A 19260-nucleotide genomic window follows, 5' to 3' on the forward strand; every position below is an offset into this window, starting at 1 on the left:
CCTCTGGAATCTTCAGTCCTCTGGAGTCTTTACAATCCACTGGAATCTTCAGTCCTCTGGAGTCTTTACAATCCTCTGGAGTCTTTACAATCCTCTGGAATCTTCAGTCCTCTGGAGTCTTACAATCCTCTGGAATCTTCAGTCCTCTGGAGTCTTTACAATCCTCTGGAATCTTCAGTCCTCTGGAGTCTTTACAATCCTCTGGAGTCTTTATAATCCTCTGGAATCTTTAGTCCTCTGGAATCTTCAGTCCTCTGGAGTCTTTACAATCCTCTGGAATCTTCAGTCCTCTGGAGTCTTTACAATCCTCTGGAATCTTCAGTCCTCTGGAGTCTTTACAATCCTCTGGAATCTTCAGATCTCTGGAGTTTTTACAATCCTCTGGAGTCTTCATAGTCCTCTGAATCCTTCCAGTACTCTGAGTCTCTTCAGTCCTCTGGAGTCTCTGAGTCTTTAAAAGGGTGCGTATGGCAACACTAGCTTAAAACCGAGAGTCGTTGTTGGTTTAAACCCGCCCGTTAACTTATATTGACCCGTTAACTTGGATTAGTTTCTTTTTTATGAGACTTTAGGACTGAAGTCTATTACAACACTATTCGCGATCCCATCAATATTTGGACTAAATATGAATATTTAAGGCAATAAATACATTACTAGACGCTTAAGCAAGCCCTAGTTTAGATACATACATATTTATACACGATTTGGTGTGAAGGTTATCCGTTTTGTAACCAGGCTGCGTATGGGAATATCGGTCTGCATGACAATTGATTACGGTAAATTCGGTTGTAAACATAACGCGAGGTTTAGACTAGCAATAAAACTTGCAGAAGTTGACTTCTGCAAGCTGTTTACCGCTGTGTAAATAGCTGTGGTAAGCCAACTTCTGCAACATTTGCATAGTGGTGAAAGCTTGCGGAATTCAAATTCTGCAAGTTTTATTGCTAGTCTAAACCTCGCTTAAAAACACGGTGGATTAACCCTTATTTGTGTGTAGTTTGTACTACGTTATTAACCGTATTCCCTTGTTTTAAGGTCCAAAAACCATGAATTTAAACTTGCTTTGACCGTTATAGAGTTAAAGACAATATAAAGAAAGAGTTTTGGAGATTCTAAACCACATAACAAAGAAACCTCTCGCTCTCAAACTAGTGAGAAAAACATGTGATTGGACATCTTCTAAAACAGCTGACATTGACGTATACACTTGTCATCCTTTTCTAAAACTCTACAGAATGACAAGGACGGCTGTATTTATCAGCTGCCAACAGATTACTTAAAAAACATAATATCAAAAATCTGTTACAAAACAAACCTTCACACCAAATACGACCTATTTCTAACAGCACTGCCATACCCTGAACATTTATCGGTGTCTCGTTCGCTCTCGTACGGAATAGCTAGGTTAGAGTGAGATGGATGATTTGGGCAGGCAGCGCTATATCAGTACCCTGAGTGTAAGCAATATCGCAGTATTTTAACCGACTTCAACAAAAGGAGGTTCTCAATCTTAATTCGGTTGGTATTTTTAGAGACATGATTAAGTTACCAATAACAGTGGAAGGTTACCTTTAAGCACAGAATGCCTGGTTTGATGCTCAGTCGGAATTTTTTTTTAAATATTTCAAATTAGCTAGAAAACTTTTATGTTTGACGCTATCTTAAGCTACTTTGTGAGTTCTTTTAAATTTCTAATAATTCGGCAGTTGACTTCAATAATTTTAAGACACAATTGACACTTACAAGAAAAATAGTAATATAAGTAAAGCTAAACAGAAAATTGAAATTCTGTTTAGCTTTAAAATGAATAAATAGTCGCGACTGTGCGACGGGCGCCCGCAGTGAGTGTGCGAGCGCGACAGCAACATAATTACGCGCGAGCGATAAGGATGGGTAGCTTGGGGTCATTGGACAAAATTCTACGTGCTCACGGACCAGGCTTTAGTATTATGCAATTTTGCAATAACAAAGTATATCCTGTTGTGCTGAATACTGAGGCATCTTATGTACTTACAATAGGTGCTATTTTATAACAACAATATTATTCCGTTGGCGTACACTCAGGGCACTGACGTATTATCACAAACACACAACATCACGTATGAGGGTCCGTCGTATGCACTTATGTCGCCCAGGATTGCAGCATCTTGAAGTCTTCGTCGTCCTCTGCGAACAAATTCATTTTTTATTATAATAATTCATTATTTTCATGAAACAATATTATAATAATAAAGGTGTCTCAGGTAGGTTTCACACTTGTGTTACATACATATAGCATCCCTCAAAAACCTTGGTTAGCAAGTTAAAAAAATAATCAGAAGATTATAGAATTGTTTCAAAGAATGTCCTTGCCCTAAAAGGTGAAGGAACTGAAAGTTTGTGGTGTCTTTATTCTACAGAACCATAGAGATATAGAGAGATGCCAACTAATACGCAGAGTTCGAAACTCAGTATCGCATTAGAAATTCACACACACAAAATAGTCAAAATATGTGCTCATTATCCACTGCGGTATCAGTACTCAACGTTCGAATAATTGTTAGTACTACGCAAGCAATGTAAACTGTTTACATTATGACGTCTGCAGCAATGTGTTCTGTTTTTGGGCATATTGCTGCGACACCGGCCACGCCCCCTTGTCACATCTCCCTTTAGTTTCTATGATCTGTGTACAGAAGCTGTGTTAGTTTTCTGTGCCTATACAGGGTGTTAGGTAAATGGGTACATGAGCCGACACTAGCCCATGTTAACATGGGCATATAAATGGTATGGTGAAGTCAGAAAATTGATATCTTCATTTTAATGATTTTAATTTTCATACAAATCTGATTTTATAAAATTTATTTTGTATGAAAATTTGAAATAATAAAACGATGATATCAAATTTCTGACTTCACCATACCATTTATNTGGTATGGTGAAGTCAGAAAATTGATATCTTCATTTTAATGATTTTAATTTTCATACAAATCTGATTTTATAAAATTTATTTTGTATGAAAATTTGAAATAATAAAACGATGATATCAAATTTCTGACTTCACCATACCATTTATATGCCCATGTTAACATGGGTTAGTGTCGGCTCATATACCCATTTACCTAACACCCTGTAGAAGTGTGACGTACCTTCCTTCTTGGACTTGCTGGGCTTGGGCTTGTCGTGCACGAGCTCGGCGCTGGGCACGTCGGGCAGCGTGTCCGTGGGCACGCTGATGCCCAGCATCTCCTTGTCCAGGTCCTCCTGTATGGGATAAACGATCTATGTTATATCAAATTCAAATTCAAACATTTATTGCATAGAATAGGTATTTTCTTCTTCTTCTTCTTCTTTTCAGCCAAATGACGTCCACTGCTGGACAAAGGCCTCCCCAAGGTTTTCCACAATGAACGGTCCTGCGCTGCCCGCATCCAGGCTCTTCCCGCGACCTTTACCAGATCGTCGGTCCACCTAGTAGGAGGCCTGCCCACGCTACGTCCAGCCCGTGGTCGCCACTCGAGAACTTTCCTGCCCCAACGGCCATCGTCTCTACGAGCTATGTGCCCCGCCCACTGCAACTTGATTTTAGCAATTCTGCGAGCTATGTCGGTTACTTTGGTTCTCCTGCGGATTTTACATTATGAGAACTTATAATATAATTTACACAGTGCTTACTACTATTCTGCTTACATTTTTAGCATGCAAAATGGTCATTAAAAAAGTAATTAATGTTGTAGATACAGCAGTCTATCAGCCAATTTTTGAGATTTCGTATCATTGCATTCGTTGACCCTGTCTTAAATATCTCTGGGATTTTATTATAAATTTTTATGCACATACTGTAGCAGCTTTTTTTGTATAGCGAGGTTTTTGGAGAAAAAATTATTACAAGTCTGCTTGGAAATCTAGTATTTCTTGGGTATATATCCCTTGCCCTTAAAAGCCATAAAGGTCGTAAGTGAACGTATCTCGATTTATACGACTTAGGTGACATTTCATCCGAGAAAATCTCTTCCGATGATTCGACACCTAACAAATTTGGAAGGGAGACATCTCATCCGCGGATGAGATTCTCTCGGATGAAAATTAAATGCCACATAAGTCATTTACACTGACGCCAGTATTCACAAACATTACTATAAGGTCTCACAGTGTGATACACGAACCAATCACAGAGCTCTATTCAACGCTGTGCGTTCTATTTGCTGCTTCACATAAGCAAGCATCGATTGTGAATACGGCCGTGAGTCTTTTTGGCATGAAAATGCCAAATTAAGATTTAAGTGTCGTATTTTCATGTCATATTCAGTTTTCTATTTTTATTTTTTAAAGTCATAAAAGACAAAAACGTCGTAAGTCATAAAAGGCACACGAGTTATAAAAGGGACACAAGTCATAAAAGGGACATGAGTCATAAAAGGGACACGAGTCATATCATACATAAAAAGGGACAAATCAAACGACTCAAGCATTCTTGCGGCCTAGCGCTTACAAAAAAATTCGTACCAACTCCACTTTAGTGGACACTTTATGGTGGCTGTTCTACAGTGGATCCTTAAGCACGAAATTGATCTTCATAAGTAAGAGCGACCCTGCCCAGGCCTAGCCCTGCACAAGATAAAATAAGCACTTGGCCTTTGACTCCAGCAGTAGACTGACCTGTTCCAGCTGCTCCAGCTCCTTCTCCAGCTCGTCCTCGTCGATGTCGTTGGGGAAGGCCACGTTGTTGCTGATGGCGTCCGTGATCTCGCGCGAGATGTCGTGCTGCTCCGCTATGTCGCCAGGCGGAGAAACGGAGCGGGGTAGCGGAGCGGGGTAGCGGAGCGAAGAAGAGGAACAGGGAAATCAAAAGACTCCGCTCCGCAACATACCTCCGCGTCTATAGAAAGACACAGGTCGCAACTCCACTCCGCTGTATCTCTGTCAGATCGTGACGTTGGCTCCATCGTTAGAGGATTATCAACAAACACAACTTTGGTCGTTGTACTGACCATTTCCAGCTCCGTGTCTATAGAAAGACACAGGTAGCAACTCCACTCCGCTGTCTCTCTCTGTCAGATCATGACCTTGTTCCGCTACATCACCTAATGGATTATCAAAGGGGGACTATCTCTACTGACCTGTTCCAGCTTTTTCTTCAGCTGATCTATATCGTCGTTTCAACTCATTGTATGGCACATCATTCAGATCCAATTCGGAACACACTGGCAACGCTTCTCTCTCTCTTTCTCTCTCTCTCTTTCTCTCTCTTTCTCTCTCTCTCTTTCTCTCTCTCTCTTTCTCTTTCTCTCTCTTTCTCTGTCTCTGTCTCTCTCTCTCTATCTATCTCTCTCTCTCTCTCTCTATCTATCTCTCTCTCTCTCTCTCTACTGACCTGTTCCAGCTTTTTCTTCAGCTCATCTATATCGTTGGGGAAGGCTACGTCGTTTCAACTCGTGTGGCATGTCATTCAGATACAATAAATAAGGAACATACTGGCAACGCTTGTATGGCTTCTCTCTATAGACTTTTTATCCATCTATCATTCTACTAAGCTTTCCGGTCATTATGGAAATCATTGGGGGAGGTTTATACCAGTGGTTCCCAAACTTGTTTTGTCTACTTCCCACTTTGAGAATAAATTATTTTTAGCGCCCCCATTTGTAGTCGAGATTCGAGTGCTCAGTCGGTGTCTAAGAGACCTCCTAGTAAATGACGCCTCCCAAGCCTCTACACAACGTCCCGATTTTTTTTCTGGGTCTCTTACCGCCCCCCTTTAAGCCTGCAGCGCCCACAAGGGGGCGTTATCGCCCACTTTGGGTAGACTGGTCTAGACGTTCAGCAGTGGACGTCCTATGGCTGAAATGATGATGATGATCTCTCTACTGACCTGTTCCAGCTGCTCCAGCTCCTTCTCCAGCTCGTCCTCGTCGATGTCGTTGGGGAAGGCCACGTTGTTGCTGATCGCGTCCGTGATCTCGCGCGAGATGTCGTGCTGCTCCGCTATGTCGTCCATTATGTCGTGGACTTTGTCTACGTCGCTGGAGGATTTACAAAATATTTGTTAATTAGGTAGTAATAAATAATAATAAAGCTTCAACTAAACCAACGCGTGCAGCCGGCGTGCCGTGCACGATGGCGATCAGATGTCGTGTATGATTTTGTAGCGATGAGTTCACATCGACGCGTCCTGTCATTGGTCGCTCGTCCTGTCCAGGGTTCGAAATTATCAAGATAATTACGCCGTGATAATTATCAAATAATTATCATCCGTCATGATAATTATCGTGATAATTATCATTGATAATTATCATAGATAATTATCCTTTCGATCCCTGGTCCTGTCATTGGTCGCTCGTCCTGTCATTGGTCGCGCGTCCTGTCATTGGTCGCGCGTCCTGTCATTGGTCGCGCGTCCTGTCATTGGTCGCGCGTCCTGTCATTGGTCTATGCACGCACTGTTATCGCCATCGCAGACGCGATCTGCACGCGTTGGTTTGGCTGAAGCTTAAGACGACATAGCCTTAAAGGTGTCGGTATCGGACTACGAAACAATACACAAAACTACCATTCAGAGTAAAATGTAGTAAAGCATCCATAAAATAAGAAGATTGCGTATTATTGGTACAAAATAATCAATAAATTTATTCATTGATTATTTAATCAAAGATTAAGCTAGAAATTTCCATTTACTAAACTTGTATCAACTAATATTTGAATCTAACCAAGTTTTACAATGAGTACAACAATTTTATTAGGTCATGGTCATGAACTATGAATTAGGCTAGTTAATAAACTTCATTTTAAATGATACTCTACAAAATATTGAGCATCTGATGATAGTAATATTGTTGCCATTAATTTGAATTTAAAAATGATACATTAAATCACGCCTTAAAAATTACTTTTAGGTACTTAATTTAATGAGAAAATGGGTTGCTATTTCACAGAAGTTGCATTGCTGAACATTGAATCGTCTTGTTACATAGACAGCCAAGGCTATTCAAAATGAAAAATTTATCTATCACAAACACAACTGATTAACATTTACTTCCATTGTTCTTAATTATTGTATTCAAGAAGCAAAATTTAAATATTCTTTCTTAATATTTATAATTTGTCAACCTTTAACAATAGAAAGATTGAGAAGCAAACTAACATTGGTTTAATTACCTAAGAGAAGAGAAACAAATCAAAAATAAAGAATTAAAGTTATAAAAAATATAAAGCTTTAAAACATACATGTCCTTGTGAGCGAGTTTCATTGCATTAGCAGCATCCTTCATTGTGTTGAGGACCTGTGCGTTAGTGGTGGCTCCCTCCAGGGCCTCCCTCTGTGCTTCTATCTGTGTAAGAGTGCCATCGATCTGGGTAAGCTGCTTTTCGTAGCGCTTCTTACGTTTTAGGGCGGCAATTGCAGCTGGAAAATGGTCACATTATAATTTTAATTATTTATTAAACTTAACAAAGCACAAGTTTAAATAAATATTTTACTACACAAGTCCTAGGTTCTGTAGGTAGGTTTTAATCGATTTAGTAAAAAAACCTACAATCAACATAGCGTTGTTGCACAGGTTATCTATAGTAATATTATGTGTCATCAACTCAGTAAGATGACAAATAAAATGAGCAATTGTATACATACAAGTTGGTGAGAAAATCAATTACATTAAAAACTAGAAGATCAGTGTACCTGTGGCTGCTAGATCAAATAATTTGTGGTTAGGTTTTAATGGCTATTATGATACTTATACGGATGGTAACAAGGTCAAGTCAACAAAAGAAATTGGATCTAACTCAAGATCAGATAATATAGTAGATTTTTACCTCTCTTGTTCTTCGTTCCATTTTTCCTAGCAGTCTGTATCTCAGTTTCTATTTTCCTCTCTAAAAACTCTTGTTTCTTTATCAATAACTCCTCGGTTTCACGTAATTTTTGGATAGCTTCGTGCGTAGTTGGCCCTTTTTCCTCCTTCTTCCCACCGAATATTTTGCCTAGAAAACTCATCGTGAGCTCCTAAATTTAACTAAGATCTAGAGTTCTTAAGGGTTTCCCAAAATCTTACACTTATTTTACGGTAAAACAACGTAATCGCATTACAATCCGATGAATCCGATTTCCAACAAAATTCGCCTATTTCGCAGACGACGTATGCGTCATCGCAGCTCCATTCAAAACCTGCTACAACATTATTTTATCTGCGACAACATCGCGCCTCCTGAAATGTAAACAAATATTCTTTTTAATTCAGTTTTAACTTTTTAGAGTATACTAATTGAATATTTTATGAAAACAATACATAAAATGGACCATATTAGGTAAAATTAAATAATTCAGAAATATATTTTACCTAAAATAACGGATTTTAGTTTTGGTCTCAGAACGTGCCTCATTAACAGGCCGTCTTCTGTCAAAGTATTACCTTACTACTTTCAATTGACCTCTCTTTACGAAGAAAATATGCGGCGAATGCGACGTCTGTAATTTAGTTGTGTATTAGAAACGTTCAAAATACCCAAAAAAAAGGTGTTATTTCTCAGAAAAAAGGAATGGAAAATGTAAAATCACTTAGGACTTGTTCTTGTATTTCTGCTGAATACGTTTACCAAAATACCAGTTATGGACAGTAAATGCTTTAAGACACTCTCGTACTTACTTTATTTAGGTGGAGTGGATTAAACTGTAATTTATTTACACATGTTCTGAACGTAGCTATTAAAAAACGTCAAACTGAATGTCTAATTCATGAGTCAAGCGAGAAGTCAACAAAAAATTTCACCGCATGCGGAAAATATATTTATTTCTGTGTAATTAACTGAATAAATACCATAAACCTTAACGTGATTCTAAAGAATACATTAAAAATGGTTCGTGTAATAACTCAGGAGACGTACGATGAAGTAGTACAGGAGAATATAGACGAATTTGAAATGACTCCTGAAGAGGCTATAAAAGAAGCTGTAGCTCAATTTGAAGCTCAAGTAAGTGCGAGATTTTCTTCCCAAACACATATTTGAAGTCCTTATAATGTACAGACTTGATATTAATTCCTAATAACGCCATTTTCATACAGTTTCTCCTTCGCAAAGTGATCAAGAAGGCTCTGCTTTTTCATATGATTAGATGTAAAAAAATTAGTTTCTTACAGGGAGTAGATCTATCAAACATTATCAAAGACCTTGCTCTCAACTCAGGGGACGGCCAAGGAGTATCCAGCATTGTCAGTAAGCTGAAAGAGCTGTGCAGTCGGATTGAGTCTGATGATGAAGCCATTTTGAAAGAACTAGAAGCCCTGAAGGTAAGAAACTTATGATTATTAAACTTTCCGAAGTGTAATTAATGTTTTATTATTGCATTAAATTTTTTTAAAGTTATAAACAACTTCTAAGTTAAAAGAAATATGTGTTCAGCTTAACAGCAAACTCATTTTTGTATAGCACCTATTATTGTATTGCTTAATATTAATAATATGCACATATTATGATTAAGAAAGTTAAATATTCCATGAGTAGTACGATTTGGTTTCGACAAACTACAAATATTTTTGACAGGAAAAAGTTTTTTTTTATTTAGTGTAAAATCCTTAGACTACAACGTCAATGTACATATTTTATTTATTTATTTTTAGGTAGAATGTAATAAAGACATAGCGCGTAGAGTGAAAGCTGGAAAAGATGGTGCCTACAATATTCTAACTGGTTTACTTGAGTCTCGATTTAAAAGTTACGTACAAAAATCAAATGAAAAGGATGATAAAATAATTATATCAACATTAAATTCATTAATAGCACTGATGGACGTACAGCCTGACCTACTGGATGAGAAAGGGGCTGATTTGATTAAAAGGTAAGGAAATAAAAACATCAAGTTAAATAAATGGTATCTTATGTAATTGGAATAGGAGCTATTTTACAACAAGAAAACCTTTGAAATCGTTGTCAATCAGTTTTTGACCTGATGATGTCATAGTCCCATTGCTATACTAAATCTATGGAAGAGTTGTGCTTTCAAAAAGTATGTCAAAGACTATGATGTCTACTTTATTATGATAAGAAGTGACCCGCCCCTGCTTCGCACAGGTACAATAATATCATCATCATTTCAGCCATAGGACGTCCACTGCTGAACATAGGTCTCCCCCAATGCTTTCCACGTTGATCGATTGGTAGCGGCCTACGTCCAGCGCTTTCCTGCTACCTTTACGATGTCGTCGGTCCACCTTGTAGTTGGACGTCCCACGCTGCGTTTTCCGGTACGCGGCCTCCATTTCCAGAAAAACACGCATCAAAATCCGTTGTATAGTTTTAAAGATCTAAGCATACATAGGGACAGACAGACAGGATTGCGGCTTTGTTTATAAAAATATTATTATCACTATTTTATAATAATTATTAATTAATTTAGCTATGGTAACATTATTCATATCAAGATATTTAAACAGTGGGAAGTCCCTCTAATAAAGTTTTTTATCTTTTCAGTATACTGGATAAGATAGACGATGGGCCCATATTAATATCAGCTCTGAAGTGGACCAGTGTGTGCTGTGTCAAACACGAAATGAATCGACAGAGACTGTTCGCTAAGAATATCGGTGACAATTTGAAGTTGCTGCTCAATGCTCGGAAGAATATAAGGGTAAGATTTTATAATCTCTCTTTACACAGCATTTAAGGAGGTTCTTTTATGAAATACTAGCTTTTTCCCACGACTTCGCCCGTGAGCTTCATATAGCTTGTCACAGATCATAATAAATATTTATGTTTTATAGGCAGTGCCTCAGTGGCCATTTTACCTTTGGTGTTAATTTCCATTATTTTATCATTTATAGTTTCATACAGTCCATTTTGTATTTTTTGTAACAATTTGAATATTAAGGCGATTATCACACTGCACCGCGAACCGCGTGGCGACATATAAAAAATCCCGCGCGCAAACGCGTTGTCAGTGTGTTGTGCCGCGCGTGTTTTCTATACAGTCTGAGGTACTTGCATATAGTGATTAAATCTGTCGTCCCACGTACCGCGGCGGAGCGCGGTGCAATGTGATAATCACCTAATTGCAACTTCTTTTTAGGTTGTAAGTGAAGCTATGTCAGTCATACGAAAATTCACCTTGGATGATGATGTTAGAGTCGAATTTGGCAAAGCTCATGAGCACGCCAAAGAGTTGGGCGCCAAACTACTAGACCCACTCACACAGTTCCTTAAAGGTATTACTTTACATAATAAATTGAACTAAATGTGATTTATTGGAGATTTAAAGGCTGATTTTACTATTTTAAATATAAATAACATACTTTTGTACTGATCATGCTGATTCTCACCCAATCTTACATCGGAGAAAGGGAACAATCTCACTCACGTGATATTAGGGGAAGGGGGTATAGCGAAATCTCACTATATCTCATTAAGGGTGTCCAAAAATCACCAAGATTACCTCATTATAATTAATGGACTAAGGCATTGGTTCCCAAAGTGGGGGGCGCGGGCCGTCTGTGTACTTAAGTATAAAAAACCTGCGACCGCGGAGAGAATGCATTCCAGACTGCTCGATACGACCAATAAATAATCTTGACTGGAGGAGGGGGGAATTTTTTGTATGGTCGAAAGGTGACGCGTCTCAAATAACTAATAAGTTTGGGAACCAATGCCCTAAAGCTAGCACTTCAGTGCTTGGAGAATGGAAGCGGCACGGGAGCGGTGACATTGACATAATATGACGTTTTCAGAGCACCCCGTCCCACCAGTGGTGTCAGAAACGATGTTAACAATGGCGGCTCTCCTGGTGCGTCATGAACTGTGCGCGATGGCTGCCGACGCGGGCGCAGACGAGGCTCTGTTCGCCATCTTGGCTGCCAATTTTGATTGTGTGCTGGTCATTGTTCAAGCTAGCAAACTGTAAGTGCACTATACTTAATATAGGGTGTCCCAAAAACAACGCGAGGTTTGAACTTGCTGCCATTTTTGCAATAACTGTTGGAAAGAACAACACAGAACACTGAAGAAAGAACAATTTGACAGCTAATAGGTTAGGGTTAATCAATGAAGCGGTTTGCATCGAATCGGAATTTGCATAAGTTACCCTAGTTGTGTATTTTGGTTATGACTTTCGATTTTTTTTTAATGCGAAAGAGTACACTTAACTGGGGTACAAAATTTTATTGTATTATTATAAATTGCTTTTTAAATCTACATACACACATAATTAATATTACTGATATTGTGATTTCGTGATTATGTTTTTATTATAACACACTTATGATTAAAGATTTATTGATAAATACAATACCTACTACAAAATAATCAATATTTAAGTATAATCTTACTAAAGTGAAGTTCAATGAATTTAGAAAACATAAATTAATACTAGTGCAACTTCTAGTAACCACACAATTTTTCCGCCGATTGAAAATGCGACCTCAGAAACAGGCATCTTTCGTTGTCCAAATGCAACGTCTTTTTCTTAACTATAATCTCATTCTCTATCAAAGATCTCTCGTGGATCAGATCTGCCCTCAGTTTCTCCGTCTCCAAAGACCTTTTCTGCAGCAGACTCATGCTATCATTCAAATCTCTGACTTCTTCAAGCAGACCTATCAACGACCCCTCCCTGCAATTTTCGACTTTGGGTCTACAGTTCTTTGTGTTCAATCTCGTCTGTGCCACTTGTAGCCTCTGCGATACCTTAAGCATTTCCTCGTGGAGCGTTTCGAGAATGTTCTCCGTTTCGACAATCTTCTCCAGTGTCAATTTCAGCTGATTCTCCAGTTCTATCTTTACCTGCTCCGTCTTAGCTATCCTTTCGCTCAACGCCTTGTTTACTTTTATGTCTTGTGTGCGCAAGTCCCTAGCAGTGTTTATCAGCACTGCCTCAACTTTTGCTCTCAATTCTTTTGACCTATCAATGGCATGTTTAAACTGGGACAGTGCGTTAACCGTGTACTGTTCCCAGGACTGCACATTAGACTGTCCTTCCGACAGTCTCGTAGCTCCAGCGATATCTTTAACGTTATCAGATTTCGTTTCCAAATCAACGTTCTCGCTTTCGTATTTGAAAGCCAAGTACTTGTCGCTCCAATCCCGTTCCAACGCATTTTTCGCTGCTACATTCATCTGCATTTGATTCTGTATGTCCCTCAACATTTCTCTGTGTAGTCGCTTCACGTTTTCTATCAACGCTGACTCCGTGAATAATTCCTCTTGTGGCTCGTCGTAAATGAGGTCTGATTGCATCCTCAGTCGTCTCAGATCTAGACACTCTTCAGTTATATATTCAGGGATAGTTAAAATATCCATAGCATTCTTCACTTGCTGCCTTTGAGCTTCAAGAATTGCTATTTCGGCATCTATATCACGTATAGCTCTTTCCAATTCTGCCTTCCAGTAATTGATGTGCCTGGCCCGGTGCTTCAATTGGTCTGTGCTATCACTGAAGTCGTTGCAAGAAGTTTGGTTGACTTTGACGATGCTATTCTTGGTGATGGAAGTGTTTTCATCGGTGATACCGATGATGTCCCCTTTTAAGACGCGTTGATTGTGGTCGTGCCAGTTCAATACTGTGCCGAGCCCAAAGTTTCTGTCGCCGAATGATAGATAGTCGCCATTTTCTGCTGTCGTCATTTTGATTTTACTGGACTCTTGTATCTGACAAGATTTTGATTTTTACACTTTCACTCAAGTCGGTAGCAGAAATTGTGTGTTTGAAAGAAAGTCTGTGAGGCAACGAAGAAATATTGATCAAATATCCCAGTACACGGTTACCATGACAAATTCGTTTGTAATCAAGATTTCTGGAATCGTAACAGTGACCTATTTATATTAGGGGAATTATCGATTAATTTCGTAGATACGTTTGATGAACTATTAAAAAAAGATGTATCCGACTGTTTACAAACATTGAGGTAGTAGTCAGCACTTGCCAAATGTTGGTCTCGAAGCGCTGGTAGGGTAAAAAGATTATGAGACATGTAGAGGCTCCTTAAGAGCAAAATGACGATTTGTAAGAACTATTTATTAGTCTAAACAAATAAAGAAATTTTGACTTTGACTTTGTAGAGATTAAACTACAAAAGACTTGCTACTTAGAAAATACACGGTCAGTCACGAGGTCAACTTCTCAAGTTAACGACATATTAGAAACAATCTTGCGACTAGTCAAGCAAATTAAATTGATCTTTATTTGTTACAGAATAACGGCGTTGGCGGGCAACGACGAGGTCAAGAGACAACTGATGAAGGCCGGCATTGCTCCCATCCTTGTCACGTTGCTGAATAGGCATTCGGTAAGTTTTACTAAAAATTAAATACAAAGAAGCTAAGTAATTAATAATTAAGTAAGTATCCTTGCCTTTGTCCAGCAGTGGACGTCATTGATACAAACAAAATTTAAAGCTTTTAAACGAAACAATGGGATTGAATCGGCAGTTTGTCATCACAGTTGCCATTTATTCGCCTGAAAATAAACTTTTAAATAGAACATACCCTCACATTGTTTTTTTTTTAAACTGTTCTCTTTTTGGGTTGTCTGGAAGATATCGCTTCATAGCGATAAAACCGCCTAAATTGTGCCATCTTTCATTATTTTCCTTTATGTTACTGTCCTATTTAGTGTGTACAATGAAGTGTATTTATCTACAAAAAAAAAAAATTGTTTGTTTGTATTGAATATACTCCTAAACTACTGGACCGATTTGTAAACTTATTTCACAATTAGAATCCTACATCTACTAATAAAAATAAGTCGTGTTTTCCTCCCTGACGCTATAACTCCAGAACGCACGAACCGATTTCCACGGTTTTGCATTCGTTGGAGGGGTCTCGGGCTCCGTGAGGTTTATAGCAAAGAAAACTCAGGAAAATTTAACAAAAGAAATTCCACGCGGGCTAATCCGCCGGCGGAAAGCTAGTTATTGATGAATATAGGCGGTACGAAATTCACCGGGTCATTTAGATAATATTATTGTTTTAATTCACAGAGCAACCCCACCGCAGCGGCGTTAATACTAAAGTGCATATCCGCGCTAACGTTACGCGAGCCGTCGCACAGTCAGCAGTTCTTCGATAGTGGCGCACCAGAAGTCATGATAGAAGCCATAAAGAATCACCCCACCGATGCTAGCGTGCAGGTATATTACCAGGCCTGTTCATCTCCGCGAGTTTACATCGAAAACAAAACACGCACGATGGCCCACCTACAGGATACTATTCGACAAGGCCTCACATACGAGCGAGCATTGACTCACGCACGCGTATTCTTGTGTATGATGGACGAAAATAAAGAAAATGGTGTACTAAATACTGTGCAGTATTTAACTGCCTAAATAATAATAAAAACACAGAATGTACTTTTTTAAGTTGCCTCAAGACACTGAGAGGTAAATAAGTAGTTAGTATTATTCATGATAATTCATGCTAAATCATGTGTTTCCTCCGCCATTTTCCGCAGTTTGGCACCTCACGTCACATCATTTTACCGAAGTCAGCCCTATAGCTTCGGCGCAGTGCCGATCACTGACGTTTGTCAACAAAATGGTGCTTGACTCTTGAGACAGGCTAAATTACACCATATTGTTAATGACATTGAGCATACATTTTTTTAAATACCTTCGCGAAGTAAAACTTCTGTACGTAGTACTTATTATTATTCTGTGATAAGATCTACTGTTTACTAACAAAACCCTGGGTGATCTACCACTTACACACTTCTTGAAATCTTAAATGAAACAGCATAGTTTAAGTATACAATCATGTAGTATTTTTTGCCTTCCCACGATCGACTGGACTAATAGCAGGCCTGGCTCACTCCGCGCGGTACATCCGATAATTACCTACAGCGAAGCGCCCCGCCGGCGGGTATTATATCAGTCGAGTGTCACGCGCTCGCCCGTCAGGACGCTGGCGTGCGTTGTAGTACCTAATTCTATGATCGAAGTATAATTTAAAAATGGACATAAAGAGAAAGAAATATTATTGTGCGGCGTTCGGGTGTTTAAATTCGAAAAGAAATCTACCGGATTTATCTTTTTTTTCGCTTCCCAAAGATGCTGAAAGGTATGTTGGCCATGTAGGTAATCAATAATTCTTAGGATAGTATAGGAACCTAACCTACCATGACTACTGCTCAGAATGCGTTCGTTCGTTTCAGCCAAATGTCTTTGTCCACTGCTGGACAAAGGCCTCTCCCAAGGTTTTCCATAATGAATGCGTACTTACCTTATAAGTACCTCATTACAAATAAGTAGATTAATTATTTTTTCACTAGACAGCAACCCTAACAGCGTAAGAAGAGTTCAGAGGCACGGGATAGAAAGAGACAAAACTTGTAGGTGAATAAAATTGTAGGTACGTAGTGCTGTGCGAGCTGAATTCCACTGTATCGCGTCGTAGCAAGATCGCATTTATTTAAATCGTCTTGCGGAGTAATCCTTCTGTACCTGTACTATTACTTATTCTGTGCTAATAGTCAACCGGTTGGCCACCCCTGATCTATTGGAGGACCCTAAGATAAGAAGAAACTGAAAAAAACATTACTAATTTAAAATCGTGAGTGAAGTACTGCCAATTAGGTACTTGAACACAGACTTTCTCCCTCACACGCATATTGTATTATGCTATGGGAGAGTGGAATGGACTATCCTAGTACGGACGACAGAAAAAACTAAACATTCATAAACCACCAGGAAACCAGACACAGGTTAGCGTACCATCCCTTCATTGTCGACATTCCACCAGCTCGCACTAAGCGTTTCGACGACTCCTTTATAATGCGAACAACTAGGGACTGGAATTCGCTGCCTGCTGCTGTATTTCCTGAACACTATAATCCGGGCCTTTTCAAGGCGAGAGTGAACAGGCACTTACAGGGCAGATATGTACCATCCTAGACTGCATCTCACTTAACACCAGGTGCTAGTCACTGCCTTGTCTAGCATAAAAAAAATGTTGCAGACTACATAAGATGCCACTGTATTGAAACTACATAAGAATGACAGCAACCATATCGTATCTGAGCTCGATAGTTTTGTCTTGATGAATGACCTTTACTTTCACATCGTTTTACCATACATGTTTATTTTTCACAGAAAAACGGCTGCTGGGCGATTCGCAATATGGTCGCCAGGTGTCGCGATCAAAACCCTAAGTTCCACGAGTTGGGAGTGGAAAGCCTTCTCAACGAAGCCTACGATCGGTTCTCTAAAGATTTCGGATTCGATATCAAGTCCGCGCTCAGAGATCTTGAGTGTGACGTCAAATTGGATGAGCAGTGGAAGGGAAAAGGGGTCCAGATGGAGAACAATTAAAGTATGACGAAAGGAGGGAGGCAGGGGGAAATTGTAAACCTACATTTTGTTGGGTGTCTAAAGTGGGGGAAACCTACCTTACAAATACAATTTGCCCCCAATCCTGAATCAAACAGCCTCTCTAGGCTAGAAGCTGGTCGCTTGTCAAGCTTAACACTGAGACCTTATGCAGTTACGGGACTATTCCCACCTCTCGTTCCCACCGCTGCAACTCCTGTGTAGCCAGGGTCTTACAGCTTGACCGCCAATAAAACCCAACCAGTGAAGGTCAAGTTTGTCCCGGGGGAAAGTTAAACTGTCATTGGACCCGCAACGAAATAATGTGCATATAAAACCTTGTGCAGTTGCAATTGGGTCTATTTCAATACTCAAATGTTTTCACAATGCACAAGAAACCCCAATCTAAAAATGGCTTTTTTTGGCTAATATTAAAAGTACAGTTTATTATGTTCTACATTTATCACATTCCTGAGTCGCTATCACACTAAGTTTAAATCTAACAAACACTACTTGCAATGAAATAAAATGTATAGTATGCAAATTATAAAACTACAATGTGATAATTTTGTTTAATACTTTTAGGGCTAATTTTTCAATCGACGGATAACTTTTAACTGAAGAATAAGTTTGTCACATTGACAGTTTCAGTATAGGCAATGTGTCAAAATGACACACATTCGCAATGTGTCAAAATGACACATTGCCTATACTGAAACTGTCAATGTGACAAACTTATTCTTCAGTTAAAAGTTATCCGACGATTGAAAAATCGGCCCTTAGTAAATATTTATCGGTGCTTCTAACAAATAAAACCTCAATTTTAATTACAAAATTATTTATTGATTTCAATAAAACATTTTTTAAATCATTTTTTTCCATTAATTATCCATTTGCGGACGAATTATGACAATTATTAGAGATAACATTTTAATTATTTAGATTTACATTTTAATCATAACATTGAAACATTGAATCCTGTATTTATTATTATTTAAAACATTACAAGTCGCAAAATTATTACTTGCACAAAATTATAGTCTCCACATTCAATATTTGAATTATTTTAAAATTTAAAATCAATGGCACATTACAAAGAGAGTGTTGCCTGAATGTTTAGTTAACTGGCAACATTAAAACTACGATTTGTTCGGTGGCAATACTAATATAATACTATCTGTACGTTTGTTACGAAATTATAGATAGAAACTATTACAAAACATCGTATTTCTAATCAGGACAATTTATGTGACCTTATATTTATTTATTTCTAATAATCATATTGCAATGTAGCAATATTGAATTGAAATTAAGTATACCAACATAATAACAATTAAAATCGAGTAAAACTAACGAATAGCCGTTATCCTAATACAAACTAAAATAACAAATTACCAAAAGAACAACAACTTTTGTACCACAATCAAAGGTGCGGAATACTCGTAGTATTATCACACATACCGTTTTGGCCTTAATTACTTTAAAAATAAGAAACATTACTAAAATTACATTAAAATAATGTAAGTACGACCACGATATCTTAATATTAAAGAGAGACATGTCGTAAATTATAAACACAGAGAATTTGTCAAATACATTTGTATCAAAATACAAAATTGACATCATAGGCTCAAATGTTCAAAAACATATTTTATACCCACTACCACTGCTAGCTCGCATCAATACTTATGACTGTAATCATGGACCTATAAAAAAAGTCGGACGGATTCTCATCAACAAAATACTGTGACATTAGGATACATCAGCTTGCCTGTACGTACAGGCCGGCACGCACACATTCACACCCTGATACACCACTTCGAGTATTTTTGATCAACATTATGTACATACCCTGACACACTGACTTGCAACAATGTAAGAAAATTTGAACATTGAAAATTTCGCGCCTACCTCAACGCATTCACCTTTCATCCTTTTAAAATGGCACGGAACAATTCTGTCTACATTTCCAAGTAACATCTGCCGATCTATGTTTTTCTTAAAA

General features: G+C 38.4%; 3 protein-coding genes across 5 annotated transcripts; 1 reads left to right on the forward strand and 2 right to left on the reverse strand.

Annotated features, from left to right (window-relative positions):
• Positions 1-236: 236 nt before the first annotated feature.
• Positions 237-8165, reverse strand: shrb (charged multivesicular body protein shrub). 3 transcript variants are annotated; one of them, XM_028305804.1, is made up of 6 exons: positions 7786-8165; positions 7201-7378; positions 5966-5999; positions 4639-4755; positions 3129-3243; positions 237-2166 (listed from the first exon to the last, which is right to left on the reverse strand). In XM_028305804.1, exons 1-6 carry the CDS (start codon positions 7964-7966, stop codon positions 2123-2125), a joined length of 669 nt encoding a protein of 222 aa, XP_028161605.1. In that variant the 5' UTR covers positions 7967-8165; the 3' UTR covers positions 237-2122. The 3 variants fall into 3 exon arrangements, with proteins under 3 accessions (XP_028161605.1, XP_028161607.1, XP_028161606.1); XM_028305806.1 differs by lacking the exon at positions 4639-4755 and having other exon boundaries at positions 5849-5999; positions 7786-8162; XM_028305805.1 differs by lacking the exons at positions 237-2166; positions 3129-3243; positions 4639-4755 and adding an exon at positions 4567-4638 and having other exon boundaries at positions 5849-5999; positions 7786-8157.
• Positions 8166-8706: 541 nt separating this feature from the next.
• Positions 8707-18848, forward strand: LOC114353731 (armadillo repeat-containing protein 6 homolog). Its single transcript, XM_028305812.1, has 9 exons — positions 8707-8940; positions 9108-9257; positions 9588-9805; positions 10438-10594; positions 11033-11168; positions 11688-11856; positions 14147-14240; positions 14934-15083; positions 17040-18848. The coding sequence occupies exons 1-9, from the start codon at positions 8824-8826 to the stop codon at positions 17256-17258; spliced, it is 1410 nt and encodes a 469-aa protein (XP_028161613.1). The 5' UTR covers positions 8707-8823; the 3' UTR covers positions 17259-18848.
• On the reverse strand, positions 12337-13759 carry LOC114353732 (tektin-4-like). The gene has a single exon (XM_028305813.1). It carries the CDS (start codon positions 13576-13578, stop codon positions 12337-12339), a length of 1242 nt encoding a protein of 413 aa, XP_028161614.1. The 5' UTR covers positions 13579-13759.
• Positions 18849-19260: the final 412 nt, after the last annotated feature.

Source organism: Ostrinia furnacalis, unplaced genomic scaffold (genome assembly GCF_004193835.3).
Source record: "Ostrinia furnacalis isolate ACB-3 unplaced genomic scaffold, ASM419383v2 OfSCF1802, whole genome shotgun sequence".
Classification (NCBI taxonomy): Eukaryota; Metazoa; Arthropoda; class Insecta; order Lepidoptera; family Crambidae; genus Ostrinia; species Ostrinia furnacalis.